This window comes from Rosa chinensis, chromosome 2 (genome assembly GCF_002994745.2).
Source record: "Rosa chinensis cultivar Old Blush chromosome 2, RchiOBHm-V2, whole genome shotgun sequence".
NCBI classification, from domain to species: domain Eukaryota; kingdom Viridiplantae; phylum Streptophyta; class Magnoliopsida; order Rosales; family Rosaceae; genus Rosa; species Rosa chinensis.
In genome coordinates this window covers 84,534,312-84,547,386 of record NC_037089.1, presented here as the reverse complement: position 1 = coordinate 84,547,386, position 13,075 = coordinate 84,534,312, and the positions used below count along the sequence as shown (strand labels likewise).

At 39.8% G+C, this 13,075-nt stretch overlaps 4 protein-coding genes across 4 annotated transcripts; 2 read left to right on the top strand and 2 right to left on the bottom strand.

The window, feature by feature from the left end:
• On the top strand, nt 1–2,540 carry LOC112185853 (WAT1-related protein At3g28050). The gene is made up of 7 exons (XM_024324178.2): nt 1–323; nt 408–473; nt 573–686; nt 1,106–1,337; nt 1,430–1,588; nt 1,681–1,832; nt 1,937–2,540. The coding sequence occupies exons 1-7, from the start codon at nt 130–132 to the stop codon at nt 2,088–2,090; spliced, it is 1,071 nt and encodes a 356-aa protein (XP_024179946.1). The 5' UTR covers nt 1–129; the 3' UTR covers nt 2,091–2,540.
• Nucleotides 2,541–2,824: 284 nt separating this feature from the next.
• Nucleotides 2,825–5,203, top strand: LOC112185852 (WAT1-related protein At3g28050). The gene is made up of 7 exons (XM_024324177.2): nt 2,825–3,292; nt 3,381–3,446; nt 3,535–3,648; nt 4,065–4,296; nt 4,378–4,536; nt 4,643–4,794; nt 4,898–5,203. The coding sequence occupies exons 1-7, from the start codon at nt 3,081–3,083 to the stop codon at nt 5,052–5,054; spliced, it is 1,092 nt and encodes a 363-aa protein (XP_024179945.1). The 5' UTR covers nt 2,825–3,080; the 3' UTR covers nt 5,055–5,203.
• Nucleotides 5,204–5,294: 91 nt separating this feature from the next.
• Nucleotides 5,295–8,837, bottom strand: LOC112185850 (protease Do-like 9). The gene is made up of 9 exons (XM_024324174.2): nt 7,990–8,837; nt 7,542–7,741; nt 7,266–7,446; nt 6,938–7,129; nt 6,553–6,785; nt 6,361–6,456; nt 6,199–6,249; nt 5,919–6,023; nt 5,295–5,819 (listed from the first exon to the last, which is right to left on the bottom strand). The coding sequence occupies exons 1-9, from the start codon at nt 8,411–8,413 to the stop codon at nt 5,619–5,621; spliced, it is 1,683 nt and encodes a 560-aa protein (XP_024179942.1). The 5' UTR covers nt 8,414–8,837; the 3' UTR covers nt 5,295–5,618.
• Nucleotides 8,838–9,115: 278 nt separating this feature from the next.
• Nucleotides 9,116–13,075, bottom strand: LOC112185851 (protease Do-like 9). The gene is made up of 9 exons (XM_024324175.2): nt 12,427–13,075; nt 11,789–11,988; nt 11,505–11,685; nt 11,077–11,268; nt 10,566–10,798; nt 10,042–10,143; nt 9,908–9,958; nt 9,599–9,703; nt 9,116–9,513 (listed from the first exon to the last, which is right to left on the bottom strand). Exons 1-9 carry the CDS (start codon nt 12,698–12,700, stop codon nt 9,415–9,417), a joined length of 1,437 nt encoding a protein of 478 aa, XP_024179943.1. The 5' UTR covers nt 12,701–13,075; the 3' UTR covers nt 9,116–9,414.

The following is a 13,075-nucleotide window of genomic DNA, read 5'->3' as shown; positions in this document are numbered from 1 at the left end:
CAGAAACCCCATTTAACTTTCCCATTATTCTCTGTCTCTGAGTGACTGGTGTTGTCTTTGAGTGAGAGAGAGAGAGAGAAAGAGAGAGAGAGAGAGGAGAGAGGCGGATAGAAAGAGAGAGAGAGAGAGATGGCAGCAGGAAGGTCTTGTTACAGAGATGTGCTTCCGTTTACAGCCATGGTGGCTATGGAGTCCACCAACGTGGGATTGAACACACTGTTCAAAGCTGCAACCATGAGAGGGATGAGCTACCATGTCTTTATTGTCTACTCTTATTCCATAGCTGCTCTTGCTCTTCTTCCAGCTCCCTTCATTTCCCACAGGTCTGTATCGTTGTCTTTCATTTAACAATTTCAAACCCAAAGGCTTCCAACTTTGTTAACATGCATCTCTATTTTGCTTTGCAGATCAAGGAGGCTTCCTCCTCTCAACTTTTCCATCATGAGCAAAATTCTTCTTCTTGGGCTAATTGGGTACAAGATTCTCATCATCAAAACCAACTCATATGTCAAATTTGTAGAATTATTTGTGGTCTTGGTACTAATTAAATAGGTGTTCTTGATGATGATTAGGAGTTCATCTCAGATAATGGGGTTTACAGGAATCAGTTACAGCTCTCCAACGCTTGCTTCTGCTATCAGCAACCTTGTGCCAGCTTTCACTTTCATTCTTGCCATTATTTTCAGGTCTTTCCATCTTTCAACCCAGTCTAATTTACCATTATGCCCTCCAAGTGATAAAAATCCAATGGGCCTAATTATCACAGTTTGCTTTCTTTAAAAAGTTGAGGGGCCAGACGGTTACTTCTGAATTGTGACAACAGGGGAAGGAATCCAATAATTGTTAGTTCTTGTACTTTCCCTACTTTTTTTCCATGCTGAAGACTGAAGAGGAGGCAGGGCTCAACTTGAGAAATAATTGTTGTACTTCTAGGCCTCTAGCTTGTGGTAACACTAATTTTTGACCACGAGACACTAAATTTTTCGTTATGGTTGACGTGCTAATGTCTCGTGTACAATTTTTACCCGAGTAAAATCCATTTGTCTAGGGGATCAATTCTTTTTTGGATGAATTTAGGAGTAATTTCCATTTTCTCTTCTTTCAGGATGGAAAGTGTAGCTTTGAAAAGTAGAAGCAGTCAAGCTAAAATCTTGGGTACTATAGTTTCACTTGCAGGTGCATTTGTGGTGACTTTCTATAAGGGCCCCCGAATTTCCCTCACTAGTCAGACACAATCTCTGATGCTAAACTCAACAGCTTCAAACTCAGACTGGATCATTGGAGGCCTTCTAATAACAGCTGAGTATATATTGGTGACACTTTGGTACATTGTTCAGGTAAATTACTTGTACTCAAAACTGACACTGGTATCTTTCACCTATTGCCGGATAATGTGAGCTTTAATTCCAAAGTGGTGATTTTTCTACAGGCACGAATTATGAAAGAGTATCCAAATGAATTGACTGTGATCTTCTTCTACAATGTTATTGTCAGCATCGTAGCTGCAGTTGTTGGTTTGATTACAGAAAAAAATCCAAATGCTTGGAGGTTGAGACCAGATATGGCATTGGTCTCCATCCTGTGCTCAGTAAGAAACTAACAGAGCACCGGCTGTTACGATGTTATACATAGACTATACCTACTTACTGTGTCTTAAGATGGCTTTTCTCTAATGTCTAGGGATTACTAAGCTCATTATTGAACAATTCTGTTCACACATGGACCTTGCGCGTGAAGGGGCCTGTGTATGTGACAATGTTCAAGCCATTGTCAATTGCCATTGCTGTTGTCATGGGCGTTACGTTCCTTGGTGATACACTTTGCCTGGGAAGGTTTGATATCGAAACTAACCACTCCCAAAATCTCTGTTTAAAATCTGTACATTCTAGATTAAAGATTTAATGTGCTCGTTGGGTTTCTTTTCTGCATTTTGCAGCCTACTTGGAGCATCGATAATATCGATTGGGTTTTATACGGTACTATGGGGAAAAGCTAAAGAAGACGGTGAAGACTCCGGAGCTAATAGCCTGGAGTCACCATCTAGCAACAAGGCCCCTTTATTGCAAACCTATAAAACCGAGAATGTCTAGACCAAACATTTGTAGCAGTATGTATATACAAGGTGATCAACACCTATTTGTTCACTAGAAATGTTGAATATGATTGTTTTTGGTCGGATAAGAACATCATTGCAATGGCTCAAGCGATCAAAATGCATGCCTCTCAAGATTCAACCAATACACTGTAAAAGCAGTATTGTCTCAGGTGCAGAAGTTAAAGCCTCATTTATCCAACCACTTTTAACTCGAGGATTTTGAAACGGTATCCTTGGTGAAGGGTATCCTATACAAGACTAAATACCAGCATGCATCTTGGAAACTACCTGCATGCCCTACACTCTGTACATAAGATGTCCATAGTAGATTGAAATACATTATTTGCTGAGAAAAACAGTTGTGTATCTTTGATATTCATGATAAACACTTTGAGATTGTATGATTTTTATGGGATTTTGCAAACGTATTGAACCATTATTTTTATGCTCATTGTCGTTCCATTCCTTGCAAACTTCTCCTGGGTTCATTCTAAATGTTCATCGTATTGTAATCGCTGGAGTTTGCGATCTCATAGTCCCTAACAAGAATCGTCTTCTTAGTCTTTCATTGATGACGAAGGATGAAACTGACGGAGACTCCCACCCTCCAGAATAGAGACGTGAGATGTACATTTTGCTTAGTTTTATCTTTATGGTTTTATTTTTTATTTTTCTGATCGATGAGTGTTAAGCAAGGGACATGTGTCAAAAAGTGGATGAAAGACAGAGAAGCAGACAGGGAAGCTGGGGAGAGAAGATTTGAAGCCGACAAAACCCAATTGTCCAATCATCTTACCACATTACACTTCCCTTCTTTGTCAAGCTATCCCCTACCTAGCCATCGACAGTTACCTAAGCCATTACAATGCTTCTTTCTGATCTCAAAAACCTCTTTTAACTTTCCCATTGTTCTCTCTGTGAGTGACTAGTGTTGTCTTTGAGAGTGTGAGAGAGAAAGGAGAGGAAGATAGAAAGAGAGATCGAAATGGCAGGAAGGTCTTGTTACAGAGATGTCCTGCCATTTACAGCAATGGTGACTATGGAGTCCATGGACGTGGGCTTGAACACACTGTTCAAAGCTGCAAAAATGACAGGAATGAGCTACCATATCTTTATTGCCTACATTTACTCCATAGTTGCCTACATTTACTCCATAGCTGCTCTTGCTCTTGTTCCAGCTCCTTTCATCTCCCACAGGTCTATATCTTAGTCTTTCAATTCATTTAACAATTTCAAACTCAAAGGCTTCAACTTTGTTAACATGCATCTCTAATCTGCTTTGCAGATCAAGGAGGCTTCCTCCCCTCAACTTTTCCATTTTGAGAAAAATTCTTCTTCTTGGGCTAATTGGGCACAAGATCCTCATCAAAACCAACCCATAATAAAAAAAAATTATATATAACGATTAAATATGTGTTCTTGATGATGACGATGAACAGGAGCTCATCTCAGATAATGGGGTATGCAGGAATCAATTACAGCTCTCCAATGCTATATTCTGCTATCAGCAACCTTCTGCCAGCTTTCACTTTCATTCTTGCCATCATTTTCAGGCTCTTTCCATCTTTCAACCCTGTCTAATTTACCAAGTGATAAAAATCCAATGGCCTAATTATCACTGTTTGCTTTCTGAGAAAAGTTGAGGGCCATAGACAGTTACTTCTGAATTATGATAACAAGGGAAGGAATCCAATATATGTTAGTTGTACTTTCCCTAGCTACTTTGTTTTCATGCTCAGCACACAACTTGGAAAATATAATTGTTGTACTTCTAGGCCTCTAGCTTGTGGTAACACTAATTTTTGAACCGAAACACTAAACTTTTCATGTGTGATTGGCATGACAACTTGCCATGTATAATTTTGCCTGGTTTGCTCAACATTTACCAGCATCAAAATCCTCTTGTCTAGGGGATCAATTCTTTTTTGGATGAATAAGGACTAACTTCTATTGTTTTCTGTTCTTTCAGGTTGGAAACTGTAGCATTGAAAACCAGAAGCACTCAAGCTAAAATTGTTGGTACTATAGTTTCACTCGCAGGTGCATTTGTGGTGACTCTATATAAGGGCTCCCGAATTTCCCTCACTGGCCGAACCCAATCTCTTTTGCTAAACTCAACACCTTCAAAATCAAACTGGGTCATTGGAGGCCTTCTGATAACAGCCGAGTATATATTGGTGACACTTTGGTACATTGTTCTGGTAACTTACTTGTACCCACGTATCTTTCATCAGTTGCTGGATAACATGAGCTTTAATTCCAAATTAGTAATCTTTGTACAGGCACAAATTATGAAAGAGTACCCAAATGAATTAACTGTGATCTTCTTCTACAATGTTGTGGTCAGCATCGTAGCTGTAGTTGTTGGTTTGATTACAGAAAAAAATCCAAATGCTTGGAGATTGAGACCTGATATGGCATTGGTATCCATCCTGTGCTCAGTAAGAAGCTAACAGAGCACTGGAACGATGTTATATTACACTTCTTAGAGTACCCCTATATATATCTGCTTATTGTTTCTTAAGATGGCTTTTCTCTAATGTTTAGGGACTACTAAACTCATTATTGAACAATACCGTTCACACATGGACCTTGCGCTTGAAGGGACCTGTGTATGTGACAATGTTCAAGCCATTGTCGATTGCCATTGCTGTTGTCATGGGCGTAACGTTCCTTGGTGATACACTTCATCTGGGAAGGTTTGCTATAGCAACTAACCAATCCCATTTTTGGTTTAAAATCTGTACATTATTGAGATTTAAGATTCAATGTCCTCGTTGCATCTTTTTTCTCATTTTGCAGCCTACTTGGAGCAACAATTATATCAGTTGGGTTTTACACGGTACTGTGGGGAAAAGCTAAAGAAGAGACTTGTGAAGACTCTGGAGCTGATAGCCTGGAATCACCATCTAGAAATAAGGCCCCCTTATTGCAAACCTACAAAACGGAGAATGTCTAGACCAAAATGTGTAGCAAACTAGCAGTCTGTAGTATGTACATTAGGTCTCTAGGGTAGATTGATATCCATTATTTTCTGAGAAAAACAGCTGTTTTTCTATGATGTTCATGATGAACACTATGAAATTAATTGTGAGGATTTTTATGGGATATTCAAACGTATTGAACCATTGTTATGGGTAATATTGTTATTGATAAACCTTGCACTAATTAGAAACTGTAACCTCAATAAGAATCAATGTTACATATGTAGTCAACTCTATGTAGTATTTAGTATTGCTCTGACCTGCAGATTTCAGGAAGCAAAAGAGATAACTTCAATATGGGAGTGTTTCTCTTGTTTTCTTCGTGCAGACTAAAGTCTGAAAAGTGAAGGGGAGATTCTCTTGATTTCCCAGTTGAAATTTGATACTTGAGGATTGGATTTGGACCCAGGTCTTGACTTGATTTGAGAACGTTGTATAAACTGTTCTACTGTAAACTGTTACAAGAAGAATATTTTTACCATCCAACATATACTCTTACAAGATGTGCTCGGTTCCTCTGAGGGCCTCCTGAATTTCATCTATGTAGATACAGCTAAAGGAGAAGTAAGCATTTGTTCTTCCTCTAATATCTTAGTCTTAAGGTCATCAGACAAAGACTCTACTTCCTGTAACATAATGTCTTTAGTCTTAAGGTCATCAGACATGGACGAAGATATGCAATGCGTTGTGAGGATATCTAGTGTTGCTGCCTTTGCAGTTTTTGTCTGTAGAACAACCATCTGCACAGGAAGTATGCAATTTAACCACCAAAGAAAAATGCAGATCATGCATACTTGCATTGCTGTGTGAGAGAGAGGAATCTCAAAAGAGAGACAAACCTGATTATATTCTAGGCTAAACTTTAGGTACTCGTCATCACAATTCTCGACCATCTTGGCTAAGCTCTTCAGGTTCTTCACAGGCTTACCATTGAAGTCAAGAACCTAAAGAAATGAAAGAACAGTTTTCTCAAAATAGAATGAAGTAATTTCAGCCATTTCATCTCAGTGGATGATTTATTGCATCAGACAGGAAATGAAAGAAAAAATGAAGCTGATCTATGAGATTTTAAGTAATAAAGATTGTTAAGTACTGTGAGTTTTGTAACAGATTCCTGACCTGATTGTTAACAATATCCTCATATCCAATATTAATGTCAGCAACAAGTACCTGTCACAATATCGAGTGAATCTGATCCATGAAAGCAGAGTAAATAGTACTTGCAATATGATGGAAAAGCATAGTAGACAGAATGGGAGGGATTTAGATGAAGAGAGAAACCTGAGAAACAACAACAAGTTGTTCATCAATAGACTGTGCCATTGCATGTAAATGCTTGTCCAATAATTTGATTGGAACATCAAATATATTTCCAAACTGTAAATGAACAAAAATCCAGAGGTTAACAGAGAGAAAGAGACAGAGTGGAAGTAAAGAAAGAGAAAGCATTGTAGCATGAACTTAGACACGCACCTCAGAACGCAGATATGGAACAGATACAGCTGTGAAAACAAATCCAGCAATGATGTAATAAGAAGGAGGTTTTCCCTCTATGTGTGACGGGATCAGTTCCTTGTGTTTTGCTAGTTTTATGTTGAATTCAAGTGTCTCTGAGTTTCTTAGAACTTTGACTAGCGCATTATCCCCAATGTATTTTTGGGAGACAAGGTAACTGAAACCTATGCGCTCTCCATGCCTGAATGGAACTAGAAAATTGATACCAATAGTGTCAATTTTCAAAGTCAGAAAGCTTATGACATTTTAGGTGATAAATATAGAGCATTTTCCAAAGAAAACACAGGAATGCAAAGGTGACTTGAAAAGAGAACACAAATTCCTCAGAAGAAGAAAAGTCTACCTGTGCCATCATTAGCAATATTAACCCCATCAAAGCTAAGAATAACATCAGATGGTTTCAGAACAAGAGATTCTGGAGAAGTAGGCTCCATTCTTCTGATTCGCACACCCTTTTGATCAGGTCCCATCCCCATTGACATGCGCAGATCAGGATTTTCCATCTTCTGCCACTCAATTCCAAGAATTGGGAACCCTGTAATACCACAAATGACAATCAGAACCAAAGCAAAAATGAGAGGAGTTTTTCACTACTGCATATACAAATAACAATTACTGTTAGGACAAGAAGAAGTAAGCTCTAAATATTAAGCTGGTAACAGTTAATAAACCTGTATATGACCCGTTCTTCTCATAATCCAAAATGAAGTGCATAATAACTGGTATTGGTATGACATAGCCTATATTTTCCACATCTTCATGCTTGAGAGACTGGAATGCAATCCCCACACATTTTCCCTTATCATTAAACGCCGGCCCACCGGAGTTTCCAGAGTTTATTGCAGCATCTATCTACAAAACATCAACGGTGAAGAACCCCACAACACTTCAGGACTCAAATTCAGGTATCTCTAATTATGCGATGAGAATAGGCAGAACATAGTCACCTGCATTCCCAGAAGCTCAGTGGAGCCATGAACATAAGAAAGTATCTCCATGCGTGACACAACACCACTCGTCACAGAGATTGTGTCACCCCCAATAGGATAGCCCACAACAGTCACAGCATCTTGCAGCGCAGGCAAGTTCCCAAACTCCACAGGTGAAATCCCTTCCCAGAACTCATCATCACTCACCGTAAGCATTGCTTAAGAATCATCAAGATAAAAGAACAACAACAAACAAACAGACTTCAATCTTTCGCATGACTTATGAATTATAGCACAATTCTAAGGGCAATCCACTAGCGTATCAATACATTAATTTTCGATATTGGTACACTACACATTACTCACAAAGTTGGTCTACTGTTACATTGAGTTAGTCTACCATTACCAAAAATTAAGTACTCGAAATTATGAAGCAAAACAAGAAAAATAGGAAAATGTTGCATACCAATATCACACTCGGTTCCAATGGCCAACACAGTGGCCAGGTACTTGGTGTCAGAGCCACGCTTCTTGACCTTGACCTGTGTATGATGATCCACAGAATGCGCATTGGTCAAGACCCTCCTGCCCCTAATCACAAACCCACTACTACTCGAACTGTACTGCTTCTTCCTCTGCCACGGCAACGAGAAATTCGGCTCCGTATGAACACAAAACACCTTCACCACCGCGTCCATCGCCGGCACCACTCTCCCGCCACCACCCTCCCACCTCTGCACCATCGGCTCCGGCTCCGAGACAACACCCGAGTCACCGTTTTGGTGAACAAGTGGTGATTGTTGCGGCAATGAAGAAACTATCTTGGAGGTGGGAAGGTTGTCATTTAGGGCGGTGGTTGTGCTTGTGGGATTGATGAATTGGAGATACATTGTTGTGGGGGTTTGCGTTGTTTGAGCGTTACCTTTTTCTTTATATAAAATGGTGGGTAAGTCTGAGTCGTCGTAGAAAATGGTTTATTGGATAGTGTTTCTTTCTTTTTCTTTTTCTACAAGTCGACCGGAGACTCGAGGCAGGCCGACCGGAGACTCGAGGTTTCAGAGTCAAAGTATGTTTCTCTGTGTTTTTTTTTTAATCAAAAACGCGGTGGCTCACTACTCGACTGGAAATGAAGGCGATGTGTGAGAGTTTATTATAACTTGCGAGTTACGACGAGTCACACAGCTATTCTTTGGCGCCAATCATCAGCTGTATGTTCACGTCAACATCACGTGTACAAGCTGGGAGAGATTCTTATTCGTTTGTTTGAGAATTTTGTATCAACTTCCTAAGAAATTACGAGGAATCAGACCTGGTGGAATTCTCAAAACCAAACTCACTCGAGTATTATCCTCAGTCGAACGTAGACGTATGCCCTTTACCATAGGATTAGGATGGATCACTGAAAGGAACTTACTAAGAAAACATTCCATCAGTGTCCATATGCGACAGTTGTGAAATGAAGTGGATGCAATAGTCAACGTTACGTAACTATCCAATATCAAAGAGTGTGAGGCAAGACTTAAGGAGGCTCAACCATTCTACTATGATTAAATGTGCCGATGGATCATATTACATGATAATGCTGCTCGATCTGGCAAAACTAGCTTTCATTTCTGCTTTCTTCTTCTCTATAGAATTACTTAATATTACAAAATTTCTAAGGAAGACATCAACCCAACTGAGGCGTATAGTTGATACAAAATGTAATGGAAGCCTCATTCCGATGGTTAATTGTCTGCAGATACTTCCCAAACAGAAGATAATCACGATAAATAAGCAATGGATTTCCAGCTCTTATCCTCCATAAGTAATGATATCTTTGTAGCGCTATACTTGGTTCCATTATGAGCATTCTAACATTCTTTTATGGGGGCAAATCTTCTCTTAGGGCTTAAGACTTAAGGTCATCCGACATGGCTGAAGGTATGCAATGAGTCAGAAGGATATCTAAAGTTGCAGCTTTGGCTGTTTTTGTCTGTAGGGCAACCATCTGCATAGAAAAGTTTGCAATTCAGCTACCCGAAGAAAAATGCAGAGAATGCATGCATATATGGGAGGGAGGGAGGGAGAGGAACCTGATTGTATTCTAGATCAAACTTTAGGTACTCATCAGCGCAACTCTCCACCATGGTGGCCAAGTTTTTTAAATTTTTCACAGGCTTACCATTGAAAGCAAGAACCTACATGGATAAAAGAATCATTTCAACAAGTGCGTCACAATTATAAAGATACTTCAGAAAATTTATCTCATAATCATCACAAACACAAGAGGTGATAGCAAAAGTATTAACTAGAAAGGAATCAAAAATGTTAAACAAGATATCCTTGTGAGTAATAGAACAATATATTTTTAATAAGTCTTGAGTTGTGCAACAGGCCCTCACCTGAGTGTTAACAATGTCCTCGTATCCAATATTAATGTCGGCAACAAGTACCTAGCACAATTTTGAATAAAATTAATCCATGAAAGCAGAGCACAAGATGGAAAAGCATAGAAATATAGATTGGAGAGACAAACCTGAGAAACGACAACAAGCTGTTCATCAGCAGATTCTGCCATTGCATGTAAATGTTTGTCCAAAAGTTTGACTGGAGCATCAAAGTCATAATCCTTTCCATACTGGAAATTAATGAAAAAACAAAGGCAAGATTTAGTAAAATACTAACAAAATATTTTCTTTAAAAGAACATCTTAATATCTACCATCTTCATTTTCTTAATTAAGCATGTGTGACACAATAGTTCACCCCAAGCAAATAGTTAAGGTGGCACAATTATAAGGCTAAAGTAAACTCTGCCACATTTGTTTGGAGCTTTCAAAGCCTACATACTATTCAGGAAAACAAAAACTAACATCTATATATTATATAGTTTGGCTAGATAATGGTTCCAAAATTTCTCATAACTAATTATAATAAATTAGAAAACACATGGTGAAATAGAACTAAAGATATATCTTGAACTGCAAAGTGCATAGACATAGTGGGAAATGAAGTAAATGAGAGGGGGGGAGAGAGAGAGAGTATGAAATCAAGGGCACACCTCAGAACGCAGATATGGAACGGATACAGCTGAAAAAACAAATCCACCGATGATATAGTAGGAAGGAGGCTTGCCGTTGATGTGTGCTGGGATCAGACGCTTGTGTGTTCCAAGTTTTATGTTGAATTCAAGTATCTGTGAGTTACGAAGAACTTTTACTACAGCACTATCGCCAGTATATTTCTGAGAGACGAGGTAACTGAAACCTATGCGCTCCCCATGCCTGAATGGAACTGGAAAATTGATACCAAAGAGAGTGTGTTAGTGTGTTACTATTAAATCTACAGCAGGTTATGCTAAATTAGAATATGCACGTTGGATAAACAAAAAACAAATAATGATAATAACAAGATTCTGTCCTAAGTTCTAAAAAGAACTGCTACAAATAACAAGAACCAAATGTCACCCTTCATTCTATGAAAAATTCAGTGGTACTGCTTGTGACAAAGCTGAATGCAGAAGTTACTTAAAAAGAGAAGAATCTTTGGTGAGGAAAGATAAAGAGGTTTACCTGTGCCATCATTTGCAATATTAACTCCATCAAAGCTAAGAATGACATCAGATGGTTGCAGAAGATGAGAATCTGGAGCTGTAGGTTCGATCCTTCTAATTCGTACACCCTTTTGATCAGCTTTCATCCCCATTGATGTGCGTAGATCAGGATTTTCCATCTTTTGCCACTCAATTCCAATAATTGGGAACCCTGTACCGCAGTTGACAAATAGAAGTAATGTAAGAAGAGGAAGAGGAGAATAATTTGGAACAATCAAAACACGATCACAGAATGTTGTCCACAGTGCTGCAAGTCATATCACATATGTGCTGCAAGGACCATATGCAAATAACAACTACAGTTATGATTGGGCTTCTTTCTTTCTTTAATTCCTTTTTTTTTTTCCTTTCATCTTACTAGAAGTACACATTAAGTTACTAGCTAACCTGTATATGCCCCATTCTTCTCGTAATCTGTAATGAAGTGCTTAATAACAGGTGTTGGAATAACGTAGCCTATATTTTCTGCATCTTCATGTTTAAGAGACTGAAAAGCAATGCCCACACAGGTCCCCTTGTCGTTGAAGGCAGGCCCACCAGAGTTTCCAGAGTTTATGGCAGCATCTATCTGCAAAAGCATCCAACGGAGAAAGGAAACCAGGAAACAAAAACATGTCAAAAATTGAGGTCTCTACGGTGTATATAGAAGACAATGTCAAGAAGATAATAACCTGCAGTCCCAGAAGCTCAGTTGATCCATGAACATATGAAAGTATCTCCATACGTGACACTACACCACTCGTCACAGAGATTGTGTCACCCCCAATAGGGTAGCCCACAACCGTCACAGCATCTTGTAGCGCCGGCAACTCTCCAAACTCCACAGGTGAAACTCCTTCCCAGAACTCATCATCACTCACTGTGAGCATGGCTGAAGCATCACGAAAACAACATAGGAACTTCAATCACGATAACTCATGATTCACTAATTAACTTCTGATACCTTAATAAAGCAAGTAAATTCAACCACCTTCAACACATAAATTTTTCCTAATTCCTCTCTCAAGAAGGATCTCCAACAGATAATCAAAAAAGTAAAGGATCTTTTCCTTTATTGACATTTTACAAGACAAAAAATTAGCATTTGAGTTATATGCTCCAAAACTTCTTCTTAGATTGATCACACAGACATATTATCTTTTGAAAACAATGATACAATCATATTCGTTTCGTCTTAGCTAATAAGATCACTGCAAACACATTAAGTCAAGCTGCTACCCTTAATTCTTTACTAGTAAAGCAACTGTTAAAAAAGTTAATAACTTTCTGCATTCATTTCAATTCACAAACTTTCATCTTCCAAACTCACCAATATCACATTCAGTCCCAATGGCCAACACAGTAGCCAAGTACTTGGTCTCGGAGCCACGCTTCTTGAGCTTGACCTGTGTATGGTGCTCCACAGAGTGCGCATTGGTCAAGACCCTTCTTCCCCCAATCACAAACCCACTACTACTCGAGCTGTACTGCCTCTTCCTCTGCCACGGCAACGAGAAATTCGGCTCCGTGTGAACGCAAAACACCTTCACCACCGAGTCCATCGCCGGCACCACGCGCGCCACGCTCTCCCAGCTCGGCACCATCAGCGGCGGCTCCGAACTCACCGCCCCGGCGTCGCCGTTCTGCTCCGACGCGTGCCGGGAGCTCCGCCGCTCGGGCGAGGCGGTGATGTTGGCCGACTCGGCCTTCCTGGGGCGGCCGCGGCCGCGGCGGGAGGGCTGGGAGGTGCCGGCGTCGGAGAGAGGCTCCGTCGTGGGGGCGGAGCGGCGTCGTCGATGTCCATTGAGGTGGTGGCGGTTTCTGGGGTTTTGGGTTTTGGAGCTCGTCCTCGCTTTCTTTTGGTTTCTCCCATTTTTGAGTTTTTCGAGGGAAATAGAAGAAAGTGTGGAGCTTTGAAGATTTAGGGCTTTGGAGAGAGAGATGGTCTGGTTTAAAACCAGAGACCACGTGGTGGAGAA

Excerpts from the sequence above, each read along its gene's own strand:
- LOC112185853 (XM_024324178.2), top strand. The coding sequence starts at position 130 with ATGGCAGCAGGAAGGTCTTGTTACAGAGATGTGCTTCCGTTTACAGCC. Across the intron at positions 687-1,105 it reads ATTCTTGCCATTATTTTCAG|GATGGAAAGTGTAGCTTTGA; the intron begins GTCTTTCCATCT and ends CTCTTCTTTCAG. Across the intron at positions 1,589-1,680 it reads TGGTCTCCATCCTGTGCTCA|GGATTACTAAGCTCATTATT; the intron begins GTAAGAAACTAA and ends TCTAATGTCTAG.
- LOC112185852 (XM_024324177.2), top strand. The coding sequence starts at position 3,081 with ATGGCAGGAAGGTCTTGTTACAGAGATGTCCTGCCATTTACAGCAATG. Across the intron at positions 3,447-3,534 it reads CTTCTTCTTGGGCTAATTGG|GAGCTCATCTCAGATAATGG; the intron begins GCACAAGATCCT and ends GACGATGAACAG. Across the intron at positions 4,537-4,642 it reads TGGTATCCATCCTGTGCTCA|GGACTACTAAACTCATTATT; the intron begins GTAAGAAGCTAA and ends TCTAATGTTTAG.
- LOC112185850 (XM_024324174.2), bottom strand. The coding sequence starts at position 8,413 with ATGTATCTCCAATTCATCAATCCCACAAGCACAACCACCGCCCTAAAT. Across the intron at positions 6,457-6,552 it reads TTCCATATCTGCGTTCTGAG|TTTGGAAATATATTTGATGT; the intron begins GTGCGTGTCTAA and ends GTTCATTTACAG. Across the intron at positions 6,250-6,360 it reads AACTTGTTGTTGTTTCTCAG|GTACTTGTTGCTGACATTAA; the intron begins GTTTCTCTCTTC and ends ATATTGTGACAG.
- LOC112185851 (XM_024324175.2), bottom strand. The coding sequence starts at position 12,700 with ATGGTGCCGAGCTGGGAGAGCGTGGCGCGCGTGGTGCCGGCGATGGAC. Across the intron at positions 10,799-11,076 it reads TATTGCAAATGATGGCACAG|TTCCATTCAGGCATGGGGAG; the intron begins GTAAACCTCTTT and ends TCAATTTTCCAG. Across the intron at positions 9,959-10,041 it reads AGCTTGTTGTCGTTTCTCAG|GTACTTGTTGCCGACATTAA; the intron begins GTTTGTCTCTCC and ends AAATTGTGCTAG.